Raw genomic sequence first — 18,945 nt, 5'->3', positions numbered from 1 at the left:
AAGCCAACGTCACTAAGATTTACTCCTGTTTTTTCCTAAGATTTTTATAGTTTTATCTCTTACATTTAGATCTGTTATCAAATTTAAGTTAATTTTTCTGTATGTCCTAAGAAAGTTGTCTAACTTCATTCTTTTGCTTGTGATACTCTTGATTTTTTACCAAGGCATCAGGTCAGTCCACTGGAGAAAAGTATGTATTTACAACAGTAGTGGTGGAACAGCTGGGTGTCAGTATAGAATTAAAAGGAAACTTGACTCTTCCCTCACACCATACTCAAAAATGAAGTCAAGGTGGATTATAGACCTAAATAAGAAAGCTTAAACCTTAAAGATGTTGTAAGAAACCATGGGTAAATATCTTTATTATATTGAGTTAGGCAAGGATTTCAGAAAGGACAGAAATAGCTCCAACCATAACAAAAAAATTGATAAATTTGACTTTAACAAAATTAAAACTAATGCTTGTCAAAAACCAACTTTAAGAACATGAAAAGTTAAGCCATAACCTAGGAGAAAATATTTGCAATTCATGTATCTGACACAGGGCTTGCATTAAGTATATTTAAATAATTCCCACAAATTGATAATAAAAAGAAACAACCCAAGAAAAAAATTGGCCAAAGACTGGAAAAAAAACTTCACAAATGTCCGATGAACACATGAAAAGATTACTATAACTTGTGAATGGGGAAACACAAATTTAAATGTAATACCATATCACATGCACTGTGGCATCTGAAATTAAAAAGACCAACAACAGCAAATGTTGGCGAGGATGTGCAGCAACTGAAACTCTGATCCATTGCTAATGGGAATGTAAAATGGTACAACCGGATTTGAAAACTGCTTGACAGTTTCTTACACACTTGAGCAATATCTACTTCATGACCTAGCAATTCCATTTATAGGTATTTACCCAAGGAAAATGAAAACATATACATGCTGTAGGAATTTTAGAGCAATGTTTATAGGAGCTCATTCATAATATCCAAATACCAAAAACAACTCAACTGTCATTTCTTTAGTGGGAATATGGACAAATTATGGTATATTCATACAGTGGAATATTATTTTGCCTGAAAAGAATGAACCACTCATGCACAGAAAAACATAGATGAATCTCAAATACATATGTTGATTGAAAAAAGTCAAAGGATTACAACTTAAAGGTTTCATTGTTTTTTTGTTTTTTTTTAAAGAAGATGTTGGGGATAGGAGTTTATTAATTAATTTATTTTTGCTGTGTTGGGTTTTCATTTCTGTGCAAGGGCTTTCTCTAGTTGTGGCAAGCGGGGGCCACTCTTCATTGCGGTGCGCGGGCCTCTCACTATCGCGGCCTCAGACTCCAGATGCGCAGGCTCAGTAGTTGTGGCTCACGGGCCTAGTTGCTCCATGGCATGTGGGATCCTCCCAGACCAGGGCTCGAACCCTTGTCCCCTGCATTAGCAGGCAGATTCTCAACCACTGCGCCACCAGGGAAGCCCCATTGTCTTTTTTGAAGTTAAAGAACAAGTGAAATAATTCACGAAATTACAAATCAGAACAATGGTAGCCTATGGCTATGGGGGCAGATTGGAAGCACCAAGTCCTTTCTGGTGTGATGGAAATATTATATATCATCATCAAAACATTTTGCATATTTCTATATTTAAAAATTAGTTATTTTTGTTTAAGTATAATGTTTTCAGATTTCTATATTCTTATGCTGCATTTATGCTTATTAATACAGTATATGATAGCCTAAATATTGTCTAGTGGCACATGCCTATAATTTTACAAGGAAATTAATATGAAAAATAAGATTTCTTTAAACAAAATTCACATCATTTATTTATTAAGCATGCATTATATAGCTTCAGCAAACTGTGTGCTGGATTTGTCCCTGGGATTGTAGGTGGATGTGACCAAGAATGCTAAGCAGATGGTTGCAGATGAGAACATAAAGGAAGGGCAGTGAGTCCATAGAAGCAAGGAGGGAATGGTATTCCTCAGGAGTGCTTCCCAGTGGAAAGATGGGGTCTGGTGCTGTGTGGATAAGTCATATATATATATAAAAACTTGTGCAAAGGCATGAAAGTTGAAAGTTGAAAGGCATAGTCATATTTTGGGGACTATGGATAATTTATCATGTCTGAACTAGAGCAAGTGTATAATTAAGGAGGAATGAGAAAATATGAAATGGGTCTGGCTCACGAAACGCCACTGTCATTCTCCAAAACTTAACTCTGTAAGCAGTGCGAAAACTAATAAAGTATATCAAGATAGGGTAGATAAGAGTTAGTGTGATCAGAGTTGTATTTTAGAAATAGCTTTTTGGAGTATTTATTCGCTCTGAGATGCAACCTGAAAACACATGCGCATACACATACACATACACATTCTTTTTTAAAATTCCCCTGATTATATTGTTTTGCAGCCAGCTTTGAGAACTACCAAAATAGAGGATAGTTTGGAAGGGCTTCAGACTGAAGCCATGACACTTGCCAGTTAATGAGAAACTTAGAGGCTGAATGAAAGGTATGACATAGGGGATAGAGAATAAAGCATGTTGAAGGAATAGGACTGACTCCAACTTTAGGATAAAGATAGGAGGAAGCTTAAAATGATTTTCAAGTTTAGCAAGGATGATTGGGTAAATGCCATTTATAAGCAGGGAATACATTAATGTAATAAATACATATTTAATATCACCTGTGTTTTAGGTACCTTGCTGTGGGCTCTACCTTCTTGGAGTTTACAGTTTATATGAAGGAAAAATATATATTTTGGACATTTTCATGTGAAGACCTGATGATATCAGGTCTATTTGCATATGCATACATAATTATACATATAAATGTATATGTATAATTATGTATAAATATATGTGTGGTTTTGTATACGCATACATAAGTATATTTGTTAACATACTAATATAGGTGTAAAAATGTGTGTGTGTATATTTATGTATACATATATATGTATGTAGCTTTTATAAAGGCCTTCATTTCAAAGAAAATACTTCTAACATTAATAAAATAATAGCAATTTTTTGTTTTATAGTCCTAAAAAGAACATTATGATTTCAGATACTATGTTAGCCATAGAATGTGCAATTAAAAGGTGAGAAGTAATTGCCAAGGTGGATTTTATTAATTTAGCTTAGACTTGATTAGGTCTGAATGAACTGACTTAAATGTAGTAATCCTGTGTACTGGCTAGTTCATATTCCACTCTGATCTATGTTGTGTACTTCGTTATATCAGATTTATGTACTACTTTAAAAATTAACTGTATCTCTAAATGCTCAAAGTTCAAATTTTAAAATGTCATCATCAACTTTTTCTGTAGTTCTAGCTATTTCCATTGCTTTTACTATTTTCCTATGTGTGTTCCTTATAAATGTTGTTGATAAACAATGATTCTGCCTGAATTTGAATCCTACTTATTAGTTGCATGACTTTAAAGAAGGTATGTATTACTCTCTGCTTCTGCTTCCTTCTCTACCAAACAGGCCAATATCTAATTCATAGGGTCCACATGAAGATTGAATGATTTAATACATGTAAAGTTCTTAGAACAGGGCGTGGCACATACTAATTTCTCACTAAGAGTCGATTGACTATCATTAATCATATTTGTTAACCTTTATTTTGAAACAGAGATGTAAACCATGATTTTTTAAATGAATAGCTTTTTTATGAATACTAATGTAATAATCTTAAACAGTATTACAAAAATAGTATTTTAATAGCATAGCATACTAAACAAGTATCTACATACATGTTGACACCTTTTAAAATAATTGTCATGTTTACTAATAATACTTTTACTATGTGATTTAAAATGTTTCTTTAATCTTTTTTGAACAATTTAATTGTTTAAAATGAATATTAGGGCTTCCCTGGTGGCGTAGTGGTTGATAGTCCGCCTGCCGATGCAGGGGACATGGGTTTGTGCCCCGGTCCGGGAAAATCCCACATGCCATGGAGCAGCTGGGCCCGTGAGCCATGGCCGCTGAGCCTGCGCGTCCAGAGCCTGTGCTCCGCAACGGGAGAGGCCACAACAGTGAGAGGCCCGCGTACCACAAAAAAAAAAAAAAAAAAAAAAAAGAATATTAATTACTATATTTGTTATTAAATCCTTAGTTATTTACTTTCATGTGGTATTTTCGAAATGGTATATGTAAATATAATTAAGATATCATATATATAAATATGTAGAAACGTTTTATTTTCTGGCATGTTGCCTGGTAAGGGGTGGTATAATATTGCCTAGTGCATGCTCGATGAGTGTTTACTAAATAATCTATGTTTTTGTCTGTGTGTACATGTGCACGCACACTCACACATGTGTGTATCAGCTGTAGCATATGTGTTTTCAGAGACTCATTCATATAATTATTGTTTTTCTTTTTTAATCTTTGGTTTTTTTAAACTTCAGTATTGTATAAATTATTCATTTAACCAAGTTGTTGATATTTTGCCAGGGCTTTGAAGAAACAAGTTACCGTTTTGAATTTGGAAACTCTTTATTCCAAGTTATTGTAATGTGAGAAAAACATTCTATTTATTATTTTTAAATCTAAAATCAAGTGATTTTTTAAAATTCTTCTAAACGAAAAGGAAAAAAACTTATATAATCCTAAGTGCTTCCAAATGTCTGCAGTTCAAAGTACATAATTTACATTGACACCAAAGTTTAGTTTCTGTTTTGACTGGAAGAGTCTGGTATTATTTTTTGTCTGCAAAGGAAAGAGTTGTATAGCATCCAAGTGGGAAGATGTTTGATTGTAACGCAATCAACATGATTTGTGACTGAAAGGAGATTGTACAGGAGGAGAAACAGCAGCTGTTAAAAACCTAGACAATATTAGAGAGAACTTTTTGTTAAAACTTTTTTTTGTTTTTTGCCACCCTGTGTGGCTTGTGGGATCTTAATTCCCCAACCAGGGTTTGAACCCAGGCCCTCGGCAGTGAAAGTGCAGAGTCCTAACCACTGGACTACCAGGGAATTCCCTCTTGTTAAAAACTTAAGGCATGTTAATCTTTCAGGAAGTAAACATAAAATAAAACAGAATCATAACTATATTTTCTGCTTGATACAATTCTTCAGAATTCACAATAATGAGTAAAAGGAAATTACTGATGAAAACAGATCTTATAGTAAATATGGGTCAAATCCTTTAATAAAAATTTTCCATTAAATTTTCATATATTTTATGTGTTTAGCTCACTCATATTGTAGAATTACTTTTGTTTGTTTGCAGAGGCAAATTTAATTCTTTTCTTCTTATTAGTGATCTTACAGAGCACAGAATCATGAACCTATGTGATGTTTTCACCCTACTACAACAACTGTCCATCTTTTTTATCTATATGCCCCACTCATTTACTCCTCCTTATTATTATCTTTCAGGGAATCCCAGACATAATGTCTTTTTTATCTATAACTTCTATTGTGTATCTCTTAAAGATGTGGACAGTTGTTTAAAACATAACTACAGTACCATTATCATACCAAAAATATTAACAAACAGTTCTTTAATATTGTGAAATATCCAATTAGTTTTCAAATTCCAATGATCTCATAAATATCCTAACGTTTTCTCTTTGTTTTGAATCTGTATCTAAATAGGAATCACACATTGCAAATGATTGAATTGACTCTTAAGCCTTTTTAAAATTTATAGATTCCCTTCTGTCTCTTTTTTCCCTTGGAATTTATTTTTTTAAACAAAGTATGTCAATTGTAGCATTTCCCAGTTTATTCATTGCATCTCTGTAGTATCATTTAACATGTTCCTCTCTTCTGTCTTTTCTAAGTATGGTGATTTGATCTAGAGGCTTGATCAGATTTAGATTAGTTTTTATTAGCAAGACTATTTTACATGTGGTTTGTGTTGTTTCATCTGGAAACATATGTCGGTTTGTGAAAAAACTATGTTGTTAACAGATCTCAGTGCCTAGATCTCTTAGTATATTAATCTGATGCTTAGATTGTCTTGTCTTTAGCTAGTGGGGGAGATTTTCAGTTTAGTTCATGAGTCCTCTCGGAGTTTCTTTGGTACTTCCTTAGTTTTGATAGTTAATACAAAACTTCCACCAAGAACATATGTTCTTGGATCACATTGTACATTTCTTGTCCTAGTCTTGGAGTCAACAATATATCCATGAAGTTCTTTATTTTTAGTAAGAAATCGTACTTGGAACCCACAGTGTAGGTGCTAGGAGTACTCATTGCTACTGGGTCTCCTATTGTTTATAGCCTTTTTCAATGGACCAACAACACACACACACACAGTTTTTAAAGGCAAAACTTTGTATCTTCATATTTATACTTCCAACTCAAGTTCTGAACTAAAGTGTTTTTAGTTAACTTTTTATCTGTATGTTTTGTCTCTTATGGTGAGAATCCTAGTTCTCAAGGACACTGACAATATACAGATAGCATTTACTTAAGTTCAATTTGAGTATTAAAAATTTTTAAGTACAAAAAATAAAACCTCCTAGGTCTTAATTCACACATTAGAACTTTCAAGAACATTAATGTTTGGCAGAATATGAACACAGAAGATACTGTGTTATTATTAATTGTGTCAGTTTAAAACGAAGCTGTCTGAAACTATAGAATAAATTATATATTACTTAATTTAGGGACATTCTTCTTCCATAGCATTTGTCTTGTTTCTTTTCATTCATTAAATTATGGAAAATCATTTAACACCTCAAAGTGTGGCACTTTGGGACAGTTTGCCACGTTGAGTGGTCCCTGGGCCTTATCTTCTGTCCCTCTTGTACTGCATGGCCATGGAAACTGAGCCCAACTATGCAATGTAGATAAATGTCCTCATCACAAAAATAGATTTATTAAGCTATATTTATCTCTTTGGTTACAGTATTTCATATAAAAATTGGCCTGCGAGTACCCTCCCCCCGATCTTTTCAGAAGGAATGAAAGAGAAAATCTGTGAAGATTAAAAATGAAGAGGAAGCCAAAAACAAAAAAGGAAACCTAAAGAGTTACAAACATATCAGTTAACTAGGAATATAAGACCAGATATAGATCCCAAGGGCTAGGAACTTGGATTTTATTGCCCTTAAAAGGAATGATGATGGGACTTGAGGTGGGAACTGAATGGAGACCCTTGCGTGTATATCCAGAACCATATAAAGAACAACTCTTTAGTATAAGGGAATCTAGGAAAAATAGACAACTTACAGGTTTAGGAAAGGGACAAGGAAATTTGTCTTTGGTCATGACTGAGCAAAGGGGGACAATTATACTGAGAAATCAAAGGGCTGGACACTAAATATAATAACCATCATGGTGAGGATTCACAAACTAAGACATTAACATAAAAACCTGTCCTAGGGACTTCCTTGGTGGTTAAGAACCCACCTGCCAATGCAGGAGACATGGGTTCGAGCCCAGTCCAGGAAGATCCCACATGCTGCAAAGCAACTAAGCCCATGCTCCACAACTACTGAGCCTGCGCTCTAGAGCCCACGAGCCACAACTACTGAGCCTGTGAGCCACAACTGCTGAAGCCCGCTCACCTAGAGCCCGTGCTCCACAATAAGAGAAGCCACCGCAGTGAGAAGCCTGCGCACCACAACGAAGAGTAGCCCCCACTCGCTGCAACTAGGGTGTGTGCCCGCTCACAGCAACGAAGACCAAATGCAGCCAAAAATAAATAATTTATTTTTAAAAAAGCAAAAACCTGTCCTAGATGAATAAAAACTTTGGGTCACCCCCACAAGAAGCAAATGCAAAACCAGTCTGGGCAATTCTTCCACACACAGGTTAATATAAAACTTCTACCAAAACAGGATTCTCCACATAAGAAAACAGTCCACTGTGAGACACAATTAAAAGAGACCATTAACAATTTGAGATAATAGGAAAATATGAAGGAGTATAAAATATGTGTATTTAAACAGAGAAATCATTAAGTAATACATGTAAAAAAGAGCACTGTGAAAAAAAGATGGACAGAATTGAAAAAATACAAGGAAATATCTAGAAGTGAAAACTATAGTCATTGAAATTAAAAGATAAGTAAACAGAGGAAGGGATAGACACAGCTGAAGATAGAATCAGGAATCTCAGTTCACTAATGATAGATGCTCAGAATTCACACACATACTGAGAGATTTAAAATATGAAATAGAGATTAAAAGATATGAAAGGAGGGACTTCCCTGGTGGCGCAGTGGTTAAGAATCCGCCTGCCAATGCAGGGGACACGGGTTTGAGCCCTGGTCCGGGAAGATCCCACATGCCACAGAGCAGCTAAGCCCGTGTGCCACGACTACTGAGCCTGCACTCTAGAGCCCGAGCCACAACTACTGAAGTCCACGCAACTAGAGCCTGTGTTCTGCAACAAGAGAAGCCACCGCAATGAGAAGGCTGCGTACTACAACGAAGAGTAGCCCCCGCTCACCGCAACTAGAGAAAGCCCGTGCGCAGCAATGAAGACCCAACACAGCCAAAAATAAATATAAAAAAAAAATTAAAAAATAAAGATATGAAAGGAATATGAGTAAATCTAATATATGACCTATAAGGGTTTCAAAATGGGAACTAGGTAACATTTCAAAATATAATAGCTGTGAGTTTTCCAGGTTTGGGAAGCCTAGAAAGTATCCAGAAGATTAAAATAAATCCACCTGTTGACATATTGTAGAATTGAAGAACTCCAAAGTTAAACTACAGAAGATTTTAAAGCAACCATTGAGAAAAGACAAACCTATAAAAGAATGGTTATCAGACTAATAGTGACTTCACATTAGCAACAATAGATGCCAGACTGCAATGGAACAGTATCTTCAAAGTGCTGAAGATACAACTTTTGTCATAACTGTTATATCCAGTAAAGAGTGTCTCAAGAACAAAATAATCACATTTTTAGGCAGAATGTCTCACTGAGAGATCTTTTAAAAGCTGTGCTCTGAAAAGAGGAACTTGAACCCAGAAGGAAAGCTAAGATGGTTTGATAGGGGACTTCTACCAATTCTTATAAGAATAGATAATTGTATATAAACTGTTTCCAAAAATAAAATACTTTTTATGAGGCTAATCCAACCTTGATAACAAAACTGGAAAGGATAGCACAAAAAAGGAAAAATACAGGTCTGTCTCACTTAGGAACATACCACCAATCTGATATATAAAATATTTGTAAACCAAATTAAGGTATCTGTTTTTCCTACACATATACACATGTTCAAACGGATGTAACCAGTGACATCTAACAAAATTCATCTAAATGATTATATGATAGAAGCATTCCTTTTAAAGTCAGAAACAAGAAGAGAAGAATGACCACCACATAAAGGGAATTTGGGGAGTTGCATCTTCTAAAATACATCCAAAGTCGGACTGCTGCTCACTACCATCCTAGTCTGAGCCATCTCATCTCTCTCCTGGACTACTCAGTAACCTTTATTCCAAACCCTCCAGCAGCTTTCCCACTCAGAGTAAAAGCCGTTATCTGTAAGATCTCATGGCTCTTCTCACCTCATCTCCCAGTATTCTTCCCTTGCTTACTTCATTCCTGCTATTCTTCCCCCTGTTAATACTCAAGCATACCAGACAAGCTTCCACTTCAGAGCCTTTCCCGTATTGTTCCTTTTGCTTGAACCACTGCTTCCAAAGAGCTGAAGACTTACTGCTTTGTCTTCTTAGTGTCTTTATTCAAATATTGTTTTCTCAACTTAAAATTTCTCGTATTTAATGTTACAAAAATTTCTGTACCTACTCTTTGTACTCCATATGTTTCTAATCTGTTTTGCTCCGTAACATTTTCACCTTCTATCATATTATGTATTTCACTTATTTATTTTATTGTCTCTTTTCCCATCTAGAATATGAGTTCCATGGGGACAGAGATTTTTATCTATTTTGTTAAATGCTGTATCCACCACCACTTATATAATTATGCCTAGCACAGAGTAAATGCTTATTAACAAATATTGGTTGAATGAAAATGCACTTCAAAATAGGAGTTCCTTGGAGAAAACGATGGCAATGAGATTGGGTGAAGGAAAAATTTGTGATAAAGTTATAATGTTTTATATTTTAAAAATCTGAAAGAATTATAGCAAATTTATTTTTCATTTAGTAAATACTAGTGATCAGACAACAGTTTCTGTTGTATTATGCCCTGTCTTTTCTTTATATTTAAATGACAATTAAATTTTTAAATATAAAGATGTATAGAGGCTAAATTGGTGACAATGTCAAGAAAATTTGAGATGTAAATTAAAGGGTAGGATCTTTATCTACTTTACAAATATTATGTAAAATCATAATGTGACAATAGTTAATAGAGTGTAGCACTTGGTAATGAAAAAATAGTTTTATCTCTTTGCTTCAGAATAAATTTCAGGGACTTCCCTGGTTGTCCAGCAGTTAAGACTCCATGCTCCCAATGCAGGGTGCCTGGTTTTGATCCCTGGTCAGGGAACTAGATCCCACATGCATGCTGCAACTAAGAGCCTGCATGCTGCAACTAAAGATCCCACGTGCTGCAACTAAGACACAGCACAGCCAAATAAATAAATATTCAAAATAAATTTCAAAGTTAAAGAGTTTGGTTAAAAAAACAAACTAGGAAAAATTACACAGAATATGCAATTTCGGGAATATGTATAAGTCACAAACGTGTATTTGACAAGAGCATTTATGTATGGTTTTATTCAGTTCAAAGTTATTGTTGGCTTGCCACAGCTTGATTCCCAGGTCAGTGTTAAATTTAGACTTTATGAAGAAATGAAAATAAATTCAACATTTATTTCTTGAGCAAGAGTGAGTGAATTTTTCTGTGTGTATCATGTAGAAAGAAAGAAGTTTCTATCTTTGGATCATTTCTGATTTACTTGGAAACACTAAGAAATAGGTGGTCAGAAAACTCGTGACCATGCTTTCTCACTTGACCCCTGATATTTCTATCTTCAGTCTTTCTCTCCTATATTCTTCCTCTTTCTCCTCTTTCAGCTTATAAAATTATGTATCCAGAATAAGCCCAACTCAGATGTCATCTGCTCCATGAAACATTTTTTTACTCCCACGGCCAAAATTATCTACCCTACCTTTGTAACCTTATAGGTCGTATTAAATCATTCTAAATACTTAGTATGTAATCGTTTGTATTAAAATTAATTGAAAATGTAGATGATTATTCTAATCGAGAATATGTCTAGTAGATTGTAATGCTTCTATGTCTTATTCATTTTCATGCCTCATGATTTGTGTCTTCACTAAACACATTTGTATTTTGATTGCATTTGTGACCAGGTATTTTAATTGTTACAAACTAAAAAGGGACAAATACAAATATGTAAATCATGTGTCCCCTCCAAATAAAGTCCAAATGATGTCATCTCACAAAGGTTTTAGGCACATAATTTTTAAAAATGTCATTAGTATGTAAACATCATTACGTATATAATTTAAGTGAATATCGGGAGTTTGATAAGACGTTTTCTTTTAAAAGAATTTGTATATTACTCAGAGTTGGGAAATACTGATACAGATTGCAGAGTAATATTGAGGTCAGAGGCAGAAATCATCATTAGAGCACTAAAAAATGCCAGTTTGGATTATGACTGCATCTTGATTTTGTATCATAATAATGATTTTTAATTCATTATGACAGTTAACCATTTGTCAGGTAATGTAGAAGTAACTTTGTCTAGACTTGAATCAGTATGTGTACTTACTTATCGGTTGTTAAATATCCTAATTCAAAAATAGATAAATTAAGGAGTGTTTTTTTAATATTTTACTGAACGATAGATTTAGTACTTTATTCCTTTGCCAATAACCCTTGTATCTTCATATGGTCCTGATATGCAGCATATCAGTTTATATTCTGTACAATTATTGTGTAAAATGTTTCATATATTTATATTAAGATTTTGTTTTCAAGTGGCATGACATTTCAATGATTTTTTGAACATAGATGCTTCTATTAGCCCATTTATGCTTTTGTTTATAATTTCTTTTTTACTTACATTTTTATATATTACCAGTAGGTCAAAATGTCATTTCACGTCTTTGTTATCCCTTGTTTTACTTAAAAGTAAGGTTTAGTCAAAATAGGAATTAAAAACACTTGTTTCCTTAGTTGTTTCCTAGTCATGTAGCACTCTGGCTGTTATTTTTTCTCTACTCAACTGTTTCTTTAGATATTTCTAAAAATCTGAAAAATCTCATATATTTTTTTATTTTAAAAAATTAATAAGTCATCACAAATATCATATTGTACTTTATTTAGAACCTATTGTGATTTTTAGAAGTATACTTTTATTCAGCCAGCAGATACATAGTGAAAGCCATTTGGCTAATGAAGAAAATAATTTTAAATATAGTTTGATCTTAATTGTATAAGAAATAAGTATTTTTCTAATTTATATGGTAGTATTTAGATTAATAAAAGTCAAACTGAAAATTGCAATTGAATTTGCCAGAGTATTATAAACAATATTATTTTGTTCATATTCAACATTACTTTTAACTTACTATTCTTATTGCAAAGGATACTCTGTCTTTTAGAGAATACAATGGTATTATTTACATTAATTCATGTGGGTTGGTGAAAAAAATGCTATAACTCCTTTACTTAATGGGATTCTTCCCCTGTGGCAGTGCAAACGGCTAGAGCAGGAGCTTCATCATCTGAAAGAGCAGAACCAGACTTCAGCAAACAACATGAGACATCTGACTGCTGAAAACAATCAAGAACGTGCTCTGAAGGTAAATCTCCATTCCTTCTTGCAGGCAAATTAAGGTTGTAAGCCCTGGTGCCAGCTTTCTGTGCTGCATATATCAGTTGTGTACATTTCAGCAGAAGTGAGCTGTGGTGTTTGCCAACAACCCGTTCTTTAAACACAGATACAGCACCCTTCTGTTATGGTATTATTTTATCTCGTGTATGTGTACACGAAAACAACATATTTTCTGAATTTCAAGTGGTGGTATAATAATAACTTTAGGTTTATGTTCATTCTGTTTCTGATTTTAAAATATGTTGTTACCTTCTGTAGTTAATAAAAAGTGGCCACCCTGAAAGAAAAAAAAATTAAATAATGGGCTTTTTCTTTGCATCAATATTTATTACAATAATTTTCTAAATGACTTGTAATATTAGTAACGCACAGAACTGACGCTCCTTGAAAGGTATGTGAATATGTTTGGGAATTGAAAGAGTACTTAAAATGTTACTTACATCAAAAAAAGAGGAAGAAAATATATTCTACTAGAACTTGTAACAAGTAAAGAGTACATATCATGACAAAAGTTCTGTTTCATTTTAATATAGATCCTGTAATTATGAAAAAGGACATTATTTCAATTCTACTAATTATCTTTTCTTCTTAAGATACTTTTCATTCTCTTTTTTTGTCTTTGCCCCAGTTCCTAGCATAGTGCCTATGACATAGTAGGGGTCCCTGCCCTCAAGGTGCTTATGCTCTCATTAATGGGTTAAAAATAAAACATAACATATCCACAGGAAACATAAAAGATTCATCATTGTTGTTATGGTACAGTTAAAAAAAGGTGTGCTATCAAGAGGATTGTATTGTACTTTGTTGTCTTAAATTCATTTCTTGCTGCAGATTATGAAAAAAATATGTCATTAGCAGGGTAAGTCATTAAGCCAGAATCATCTACCAATGTTGAGAAAAATGGTGACATTTTGATGTGGAAATAATTTTAACCTGTTTATAAAGTATGAGATACGGTTGAAGTCAGATTTTTCTACAAAATGTATGTAGCTTCATTTTGAAATTCTCAGTGGTGAGTGTGTAATAACTTTGCTATTATTCTTTAATGCACTTTCTCTTTATTTCTCTTGAATTTATATATAGACCAGAACAATAAATGGGAAAGAAAAGAATTGCTGTAATTATTTTTCAGTTACCCTGAGGAATTTACTATTGTATGAGTAAAATTAAGTATATAATTATTTAGATGTATATTTGCAAATCAAAGGTAACATAATCTTTTAAAGACAGCTTCCATTATGAGTGCTAATTTATTACCAGCATTAGGGGACAGATATTATGTGCTCTATATGTTATGGCTATTACTATTTAAAATAGAACCTAAAATAAAAATTCTAGGTTAAGTTACGTAATAATTGCATAGTCTTTATTCTGGCATTTTGTGTTGTGTATTTATGTTAACTTGAATTAAGTTGCAGCTGCTATTTATGAAGAGAAAAAGATGCATATTTCTAAGAGATTATTAAAATTAGAAGGCAAACTGTAGACCAAAAGAAACCTGGAAGTTAACATAAGTAGTACTATTATTAGTATCAGTAATAAAAGTAATATAAATAAATAAATTTGAATAGGATGAGAGCTGAAAATTTTACGTTTTATTTCATTGTATTATGCTATAATTCCTAAAGGAAACAGTCCTAGATATAGGTATAGAAAAAGATTTGGGCTTCTCTGGTGGCGCAGTGGTTGGGAGTCCGCCTGCCGATGCAGGGGACACGGGTGCGTGCCCCAGTACGGGAGCATCCCACATGCCGCGGAGTGGCCCGGCCCGTGAGCCGTGGCCGCTGGGCCTGCGCGTCCAGAGCCTGTGCTCCGCAGCGGGAGAAACCATAGTGGTGAGAGACCCACGTACCGAAAAAAAAAAAAAAAAATCTAAGCTAATGGTCATACATTGCACAGAACTTTCCAAAGTGATGACTATTGCAGATACATGATTATCATACGTGGATATACTTTTTAGTAATCTAGTGCTATTTGAATAATAATGTCTTTGTTTATTCTAATAACCAGGAAATTCTTTATAAATTAATTTTTATGAAAGAGCATAAAATTAGACTTTTGGTGATCACTTATATGCATTATTTTTGAAGTAGCATGGAATATATACTAGATAAATCTGCTAGCATGACACTTTCCGTACTTTTATAATATTTGCAATTTTCTCTAATAATAAGTAGAACACAGTGGTACATATAGGATGAGGGGCTGAATTTATACTGATACTAATCTATACCCTGAGAGTTACTTAAATTAAATGATAGATTATTTTCTCTTTTAAAATAAATTTTATCCACTTATATTAAGAAATTTGTTTCTTGGTGAACACAATTTTGAACATTTAATGATTTTAAAGTAAATTTAGATTAACCATAAATATGCAGGCATTAGATTTAATAAGAAATGTCATATAAAGTGTCTTTCTTTCCTCTTTTATTTTATTTATTTACCTTCCTTATCACACATTTTTAACCTCCTACAATTGGCCTTCAACACTGTAATTCCATTGAAAGACATGCTTTCTTAAATTATAGGTGACCTCTGGTGGTTAAACCTGTAAAACTTATCATTTCATATCCTTCTCAATAATCCAGTCAGCCTAAGAGGAACACATTTCAATCTTGTTGGTCCCTGCCTTCATGAAATTCTTTCTTGTAGTTCTTTATTTCTATATCCTCATCATTTTTCTTTTCTTTGATCGTTATTCTTTAGCTGGTGCCTCGTTTTCTACCAATTCCTAAGGTATAAATGTTCCCCTGGGTTATGTGATTATTCCCTTAATTTTTCTTTCTGAAAAAAACCCCAAACTTTATTATTTTAGAGCAGTTTTAGCTTCACGGCAAAATCGAGCAAACTACAGAGCTCCCTCATATTCCATGCCCCATACATCCACATGCCTTTAGCATCCGGTGCAAGAGTTGTACATTTGTTACAATACATGAACCTACATCAGTGTAACCCAAAGTCCATAGTTTACATTAGGGTTCACTCTTAGTGTTGTATATTCTGTGGGTTTTGAGAAATATAAATGACAAGTATGTACCATTATAGTATCATACAGAAGAATTTCACTCTAAAAATCCTTTGTGTTCCACCTATTTATATCCCTCCTTCCCCCCAACATATACCAGCCATTGATCTTTTTACTGTGTCCATAGTTTTGTCTTTTCCAGAATGTCATGTAGTAGTTCTTTTCAGATTGGTTTCTTTCACTTAGTAATATGCATTTAAAGTTCATCCATATCTTCTGATGGCTTTATACTTCACTCTTTTTAGTATTGTCTGAATGTACCACAGTTTATTTATTCACCCCCCTAATGAAGGACCTCTTGGTTGCTTCCAAATTTTGGCAATTATGAGTAAAGCTGCTGTAAGCATCCACATGCAGGTTTTTCTGTGGACATAAGTTTTTCAACTCACTGGGGTAAATACCAAGAACTATGATTGCTGAATCGTATGGTAAGAGTATGTTGAGTTTGGTAAGGAACCACCAAACTGTCTTCCAAAATGGCTATGCCATTTTGCATTCCCACCAGTAATGAATGACAAGTTTCTGTTACTCCGTATTCTTGCCAGCATTTGGTATTTTGTTTATTGCAGGGTTGTCTCTTCTAATTTCATCCGTTCTGTGATATCATCTATCATTTGTATCCTAACAGATGCTTTGTCTGCCCTTCCACTTGGATATCTTAGTGACTCCTTAACCTCAATAAACTTAAAAACAAATCCCTAATTCGACTTCCTAAGCCCTCTCTTCAACCTAGGAGGAAGTCAGGACCTGAGCCAAACACTATTGACTGTATAACTTAACATTTATTCTTAGTTATAGTCTCCTTTGTTTGCCTTTACAGCTTTATAGAAGCTGGAAAAGTTAAACACTTTCTGAGCCTTTTTTTTTGCCAATGAGACATAAGAGGAATTCTGCAGCAGGGGTGGGAGAAGAAGGAAGAGTGTCTCTGGATAGGTTTTTGTTTTCCTGACATGACAGGTGCAGCAGGCACTGTTTCTTCCCTTCTTATTACTTTGAACACTTACTTGCTGCCTGGAACAGCAGCAGCAATTTTATAGCTATGAAGCAAACACCAAGAGAAGCAGAAGCTGGCCTTTAACATCATTGAGCCCTTTAGCCAGTGAGCCACTTTGAGAACTTCAAGCAACTATACCCCGACATTTTTCTGGTGACATAATGCCCTGTAATTTAAATTATTCTTAGCAGTTTTCTATTTACTTCCAAATTGATCAGTTAACATCTATTAATTAATGGCACTACCATACTCCTAGACATGTAGGCTAATATCATTGACATAATCTTCATATCCTTTCAAACTTTCACCTACTACAAAGTGATAGAGCATCCAGTCCTGTCAATTCTGCGACAGTGATTTGTCTCCTTTGTATTATCATACCTCTACCCTATGTCAAGTTCATGATCTAGATGATAATAGTACCCTCCTAACTAACATTTTTGTCCTCAGTTTCTCACCTTTGTAATCAGTTGTCACACTTCCATTAGCTGTCATTCTAAAACACAGGTGACACTTTTCTACCCCAAAACCTTTACTAAGTCTAACATTTTCAGCAGTGTAAGAAAACAGATATCGTGACTTTCCTGATAAGAACAATAAAAAAAGAGGCTATTATTTTAAGAATATTTTACAACATTATTGAGAAGATAAGGAATCTGAAAAGGCCACTAAAATAAAGTGGAAATAGAAAAAAAATAAAAACGTGGGAAATAAGTGATTGCCTGAAGCCATGCATCTTATATTTGTTGTCTCTTTTCCTGATGGGAATAAATGCTCCATGAGGTCAGGGATTTTTGTTTACTTCATATACCTCTGTATCTACTGATGGTATTATAAATACTTGACAGTCAATAAGTCACAAATATGACCAATCATAACAGATGCCAAATGTTAACAATTTGTATAGCTATACCTTTGTGTACCAGCTGCAACTAGCTATAGATGTATCTCCTGAAAATACCTATAGCAGCCAGTGAATAAATATCTGTTGAGTGAATTAATACCACAGGTACAATTTAGTATCCTGCTTTCCCTGCTTAGCACTTCATAAGTATTATCCAGTACACTTATTCTATAAATATCACCTTAATATATTACATAATTGCAATCCACAAATGTATCATGATTTTCTTAAATCTTCCCTTAATGTTAAATATTTAGGTTGCTCGCAATTTTGCACTCTTATAAACACTGCTGTGAGAAACTATTTTCGTGTAAATATTCAATCCCATTTAGCAAACAAAAATTTTATTATTTTTCAAATTTTTATTTTTGATAAAGCACATATTTTTGAAAATGAATGATTACATAAGGGTTTTAATAAAAACATTGTAATCAGCATCCTCATCTTACCTCTCCTGGTTTCTGCTCCAGAAAAGAAATCACTTTCAACTCTTAGCAATTTATTCTGTATCTATACTCTATTTCTAAATGAAAAGCTTATACTATTTCTTGGTATTTCCTTTTTAGTTACTATTAATTGACTTTCTACTATGAAGATAAGGATTTACCTTTCTCATCTTTTTGTTAGATCAGTGTTTAGTATTTACAGTATTATTATAATATTCATAGATGACTATATAGTGAAGTACCAGCGTATGTTGGTTTATTGTGCTTTGCTTAATTACGCTTTGCAGATATTACATGTTTTTACAAATTGAAGACTGTGGCAACCCTGTGTTGTCAGATGATGGTAGCATTTTTTAGCAATAAAGTATTTTTAAATTAAAATATGTACATTTTTAGCCATAATGCTATTGCACACTTAATAGTACAAATATAACTTTTATATGCATTGGGAAACCAAAAAATTAATGTGACTCGCTTTATTGCGATATTCATTTTATTGCAGTGGTCTGAAACTGAACCCACATTATCTCTGAGGTATGCTTATATTACTCAGCAATAAAAAGGAACAATTTATTGATACATACAACAACTTGGATGGGTCTCAAGGGCATTATGCTAAATGAGAAAAGCCAATCTCTAACGGTTCTGTTCATATGATTCTACTTATATAACAGTCTCAAAGTAACAAAATCATTGTGATAGAGAACAGATCAGTGGTTTCTGGGAGTTAGGCTGCGGAGCAGGCTATGATTCTTAAAGGGTAACGGAGTTTCTTTGTAGTGATAACAGTTATAATTTTAT

At 33.7% G+C, this 18,945-nt stretch overlaps 1 protein-coding gene across 3 annotated transcripts in view; it reads left to right on the top strand.

Annotated features, from left to right (window-relative positions):
• MIPOL1 (mirror-image polydactyly 1) overlaps window positions 1–18,945 on the top strand; it is a 309,506-nt gene that overhangs the window by 133,177 nt on the left and 157,384 nt on the right. For all 3 annotated transcript variants that reach the window (XM_060004659.1, XM_060004660.1, XM_060004661.1), the window contains exon 10: window positions 12,633–12,740. In XM_060004659.1, coding sequence (XP_059860642.1) covers window positions 12,633–12,740 — 108 coding nt within the window. The remainder of the gene's footprint in view (window positions 1–12,632; window positions 12,741–18,945) is intronic.

The sequence above is a fragment of the Delphinus delphis genome, chromosome 2 (assembly GCF_949987515.2).
Source record: "Delphinus delphis chromosome 2, mDelDel1.2, whole genome shotgun sequence".
NCBI lineage: Eukaryota > Metazoa > Chordata > Mammalia > Artiodactyla > Delphinidae > Delphinus > Delphinus delphis.
The sequence above is the reverse complement of the archived record's forward strand: the minus strand, read 5'-3'. Positions and strand labels throughout refer to the sequence as shown.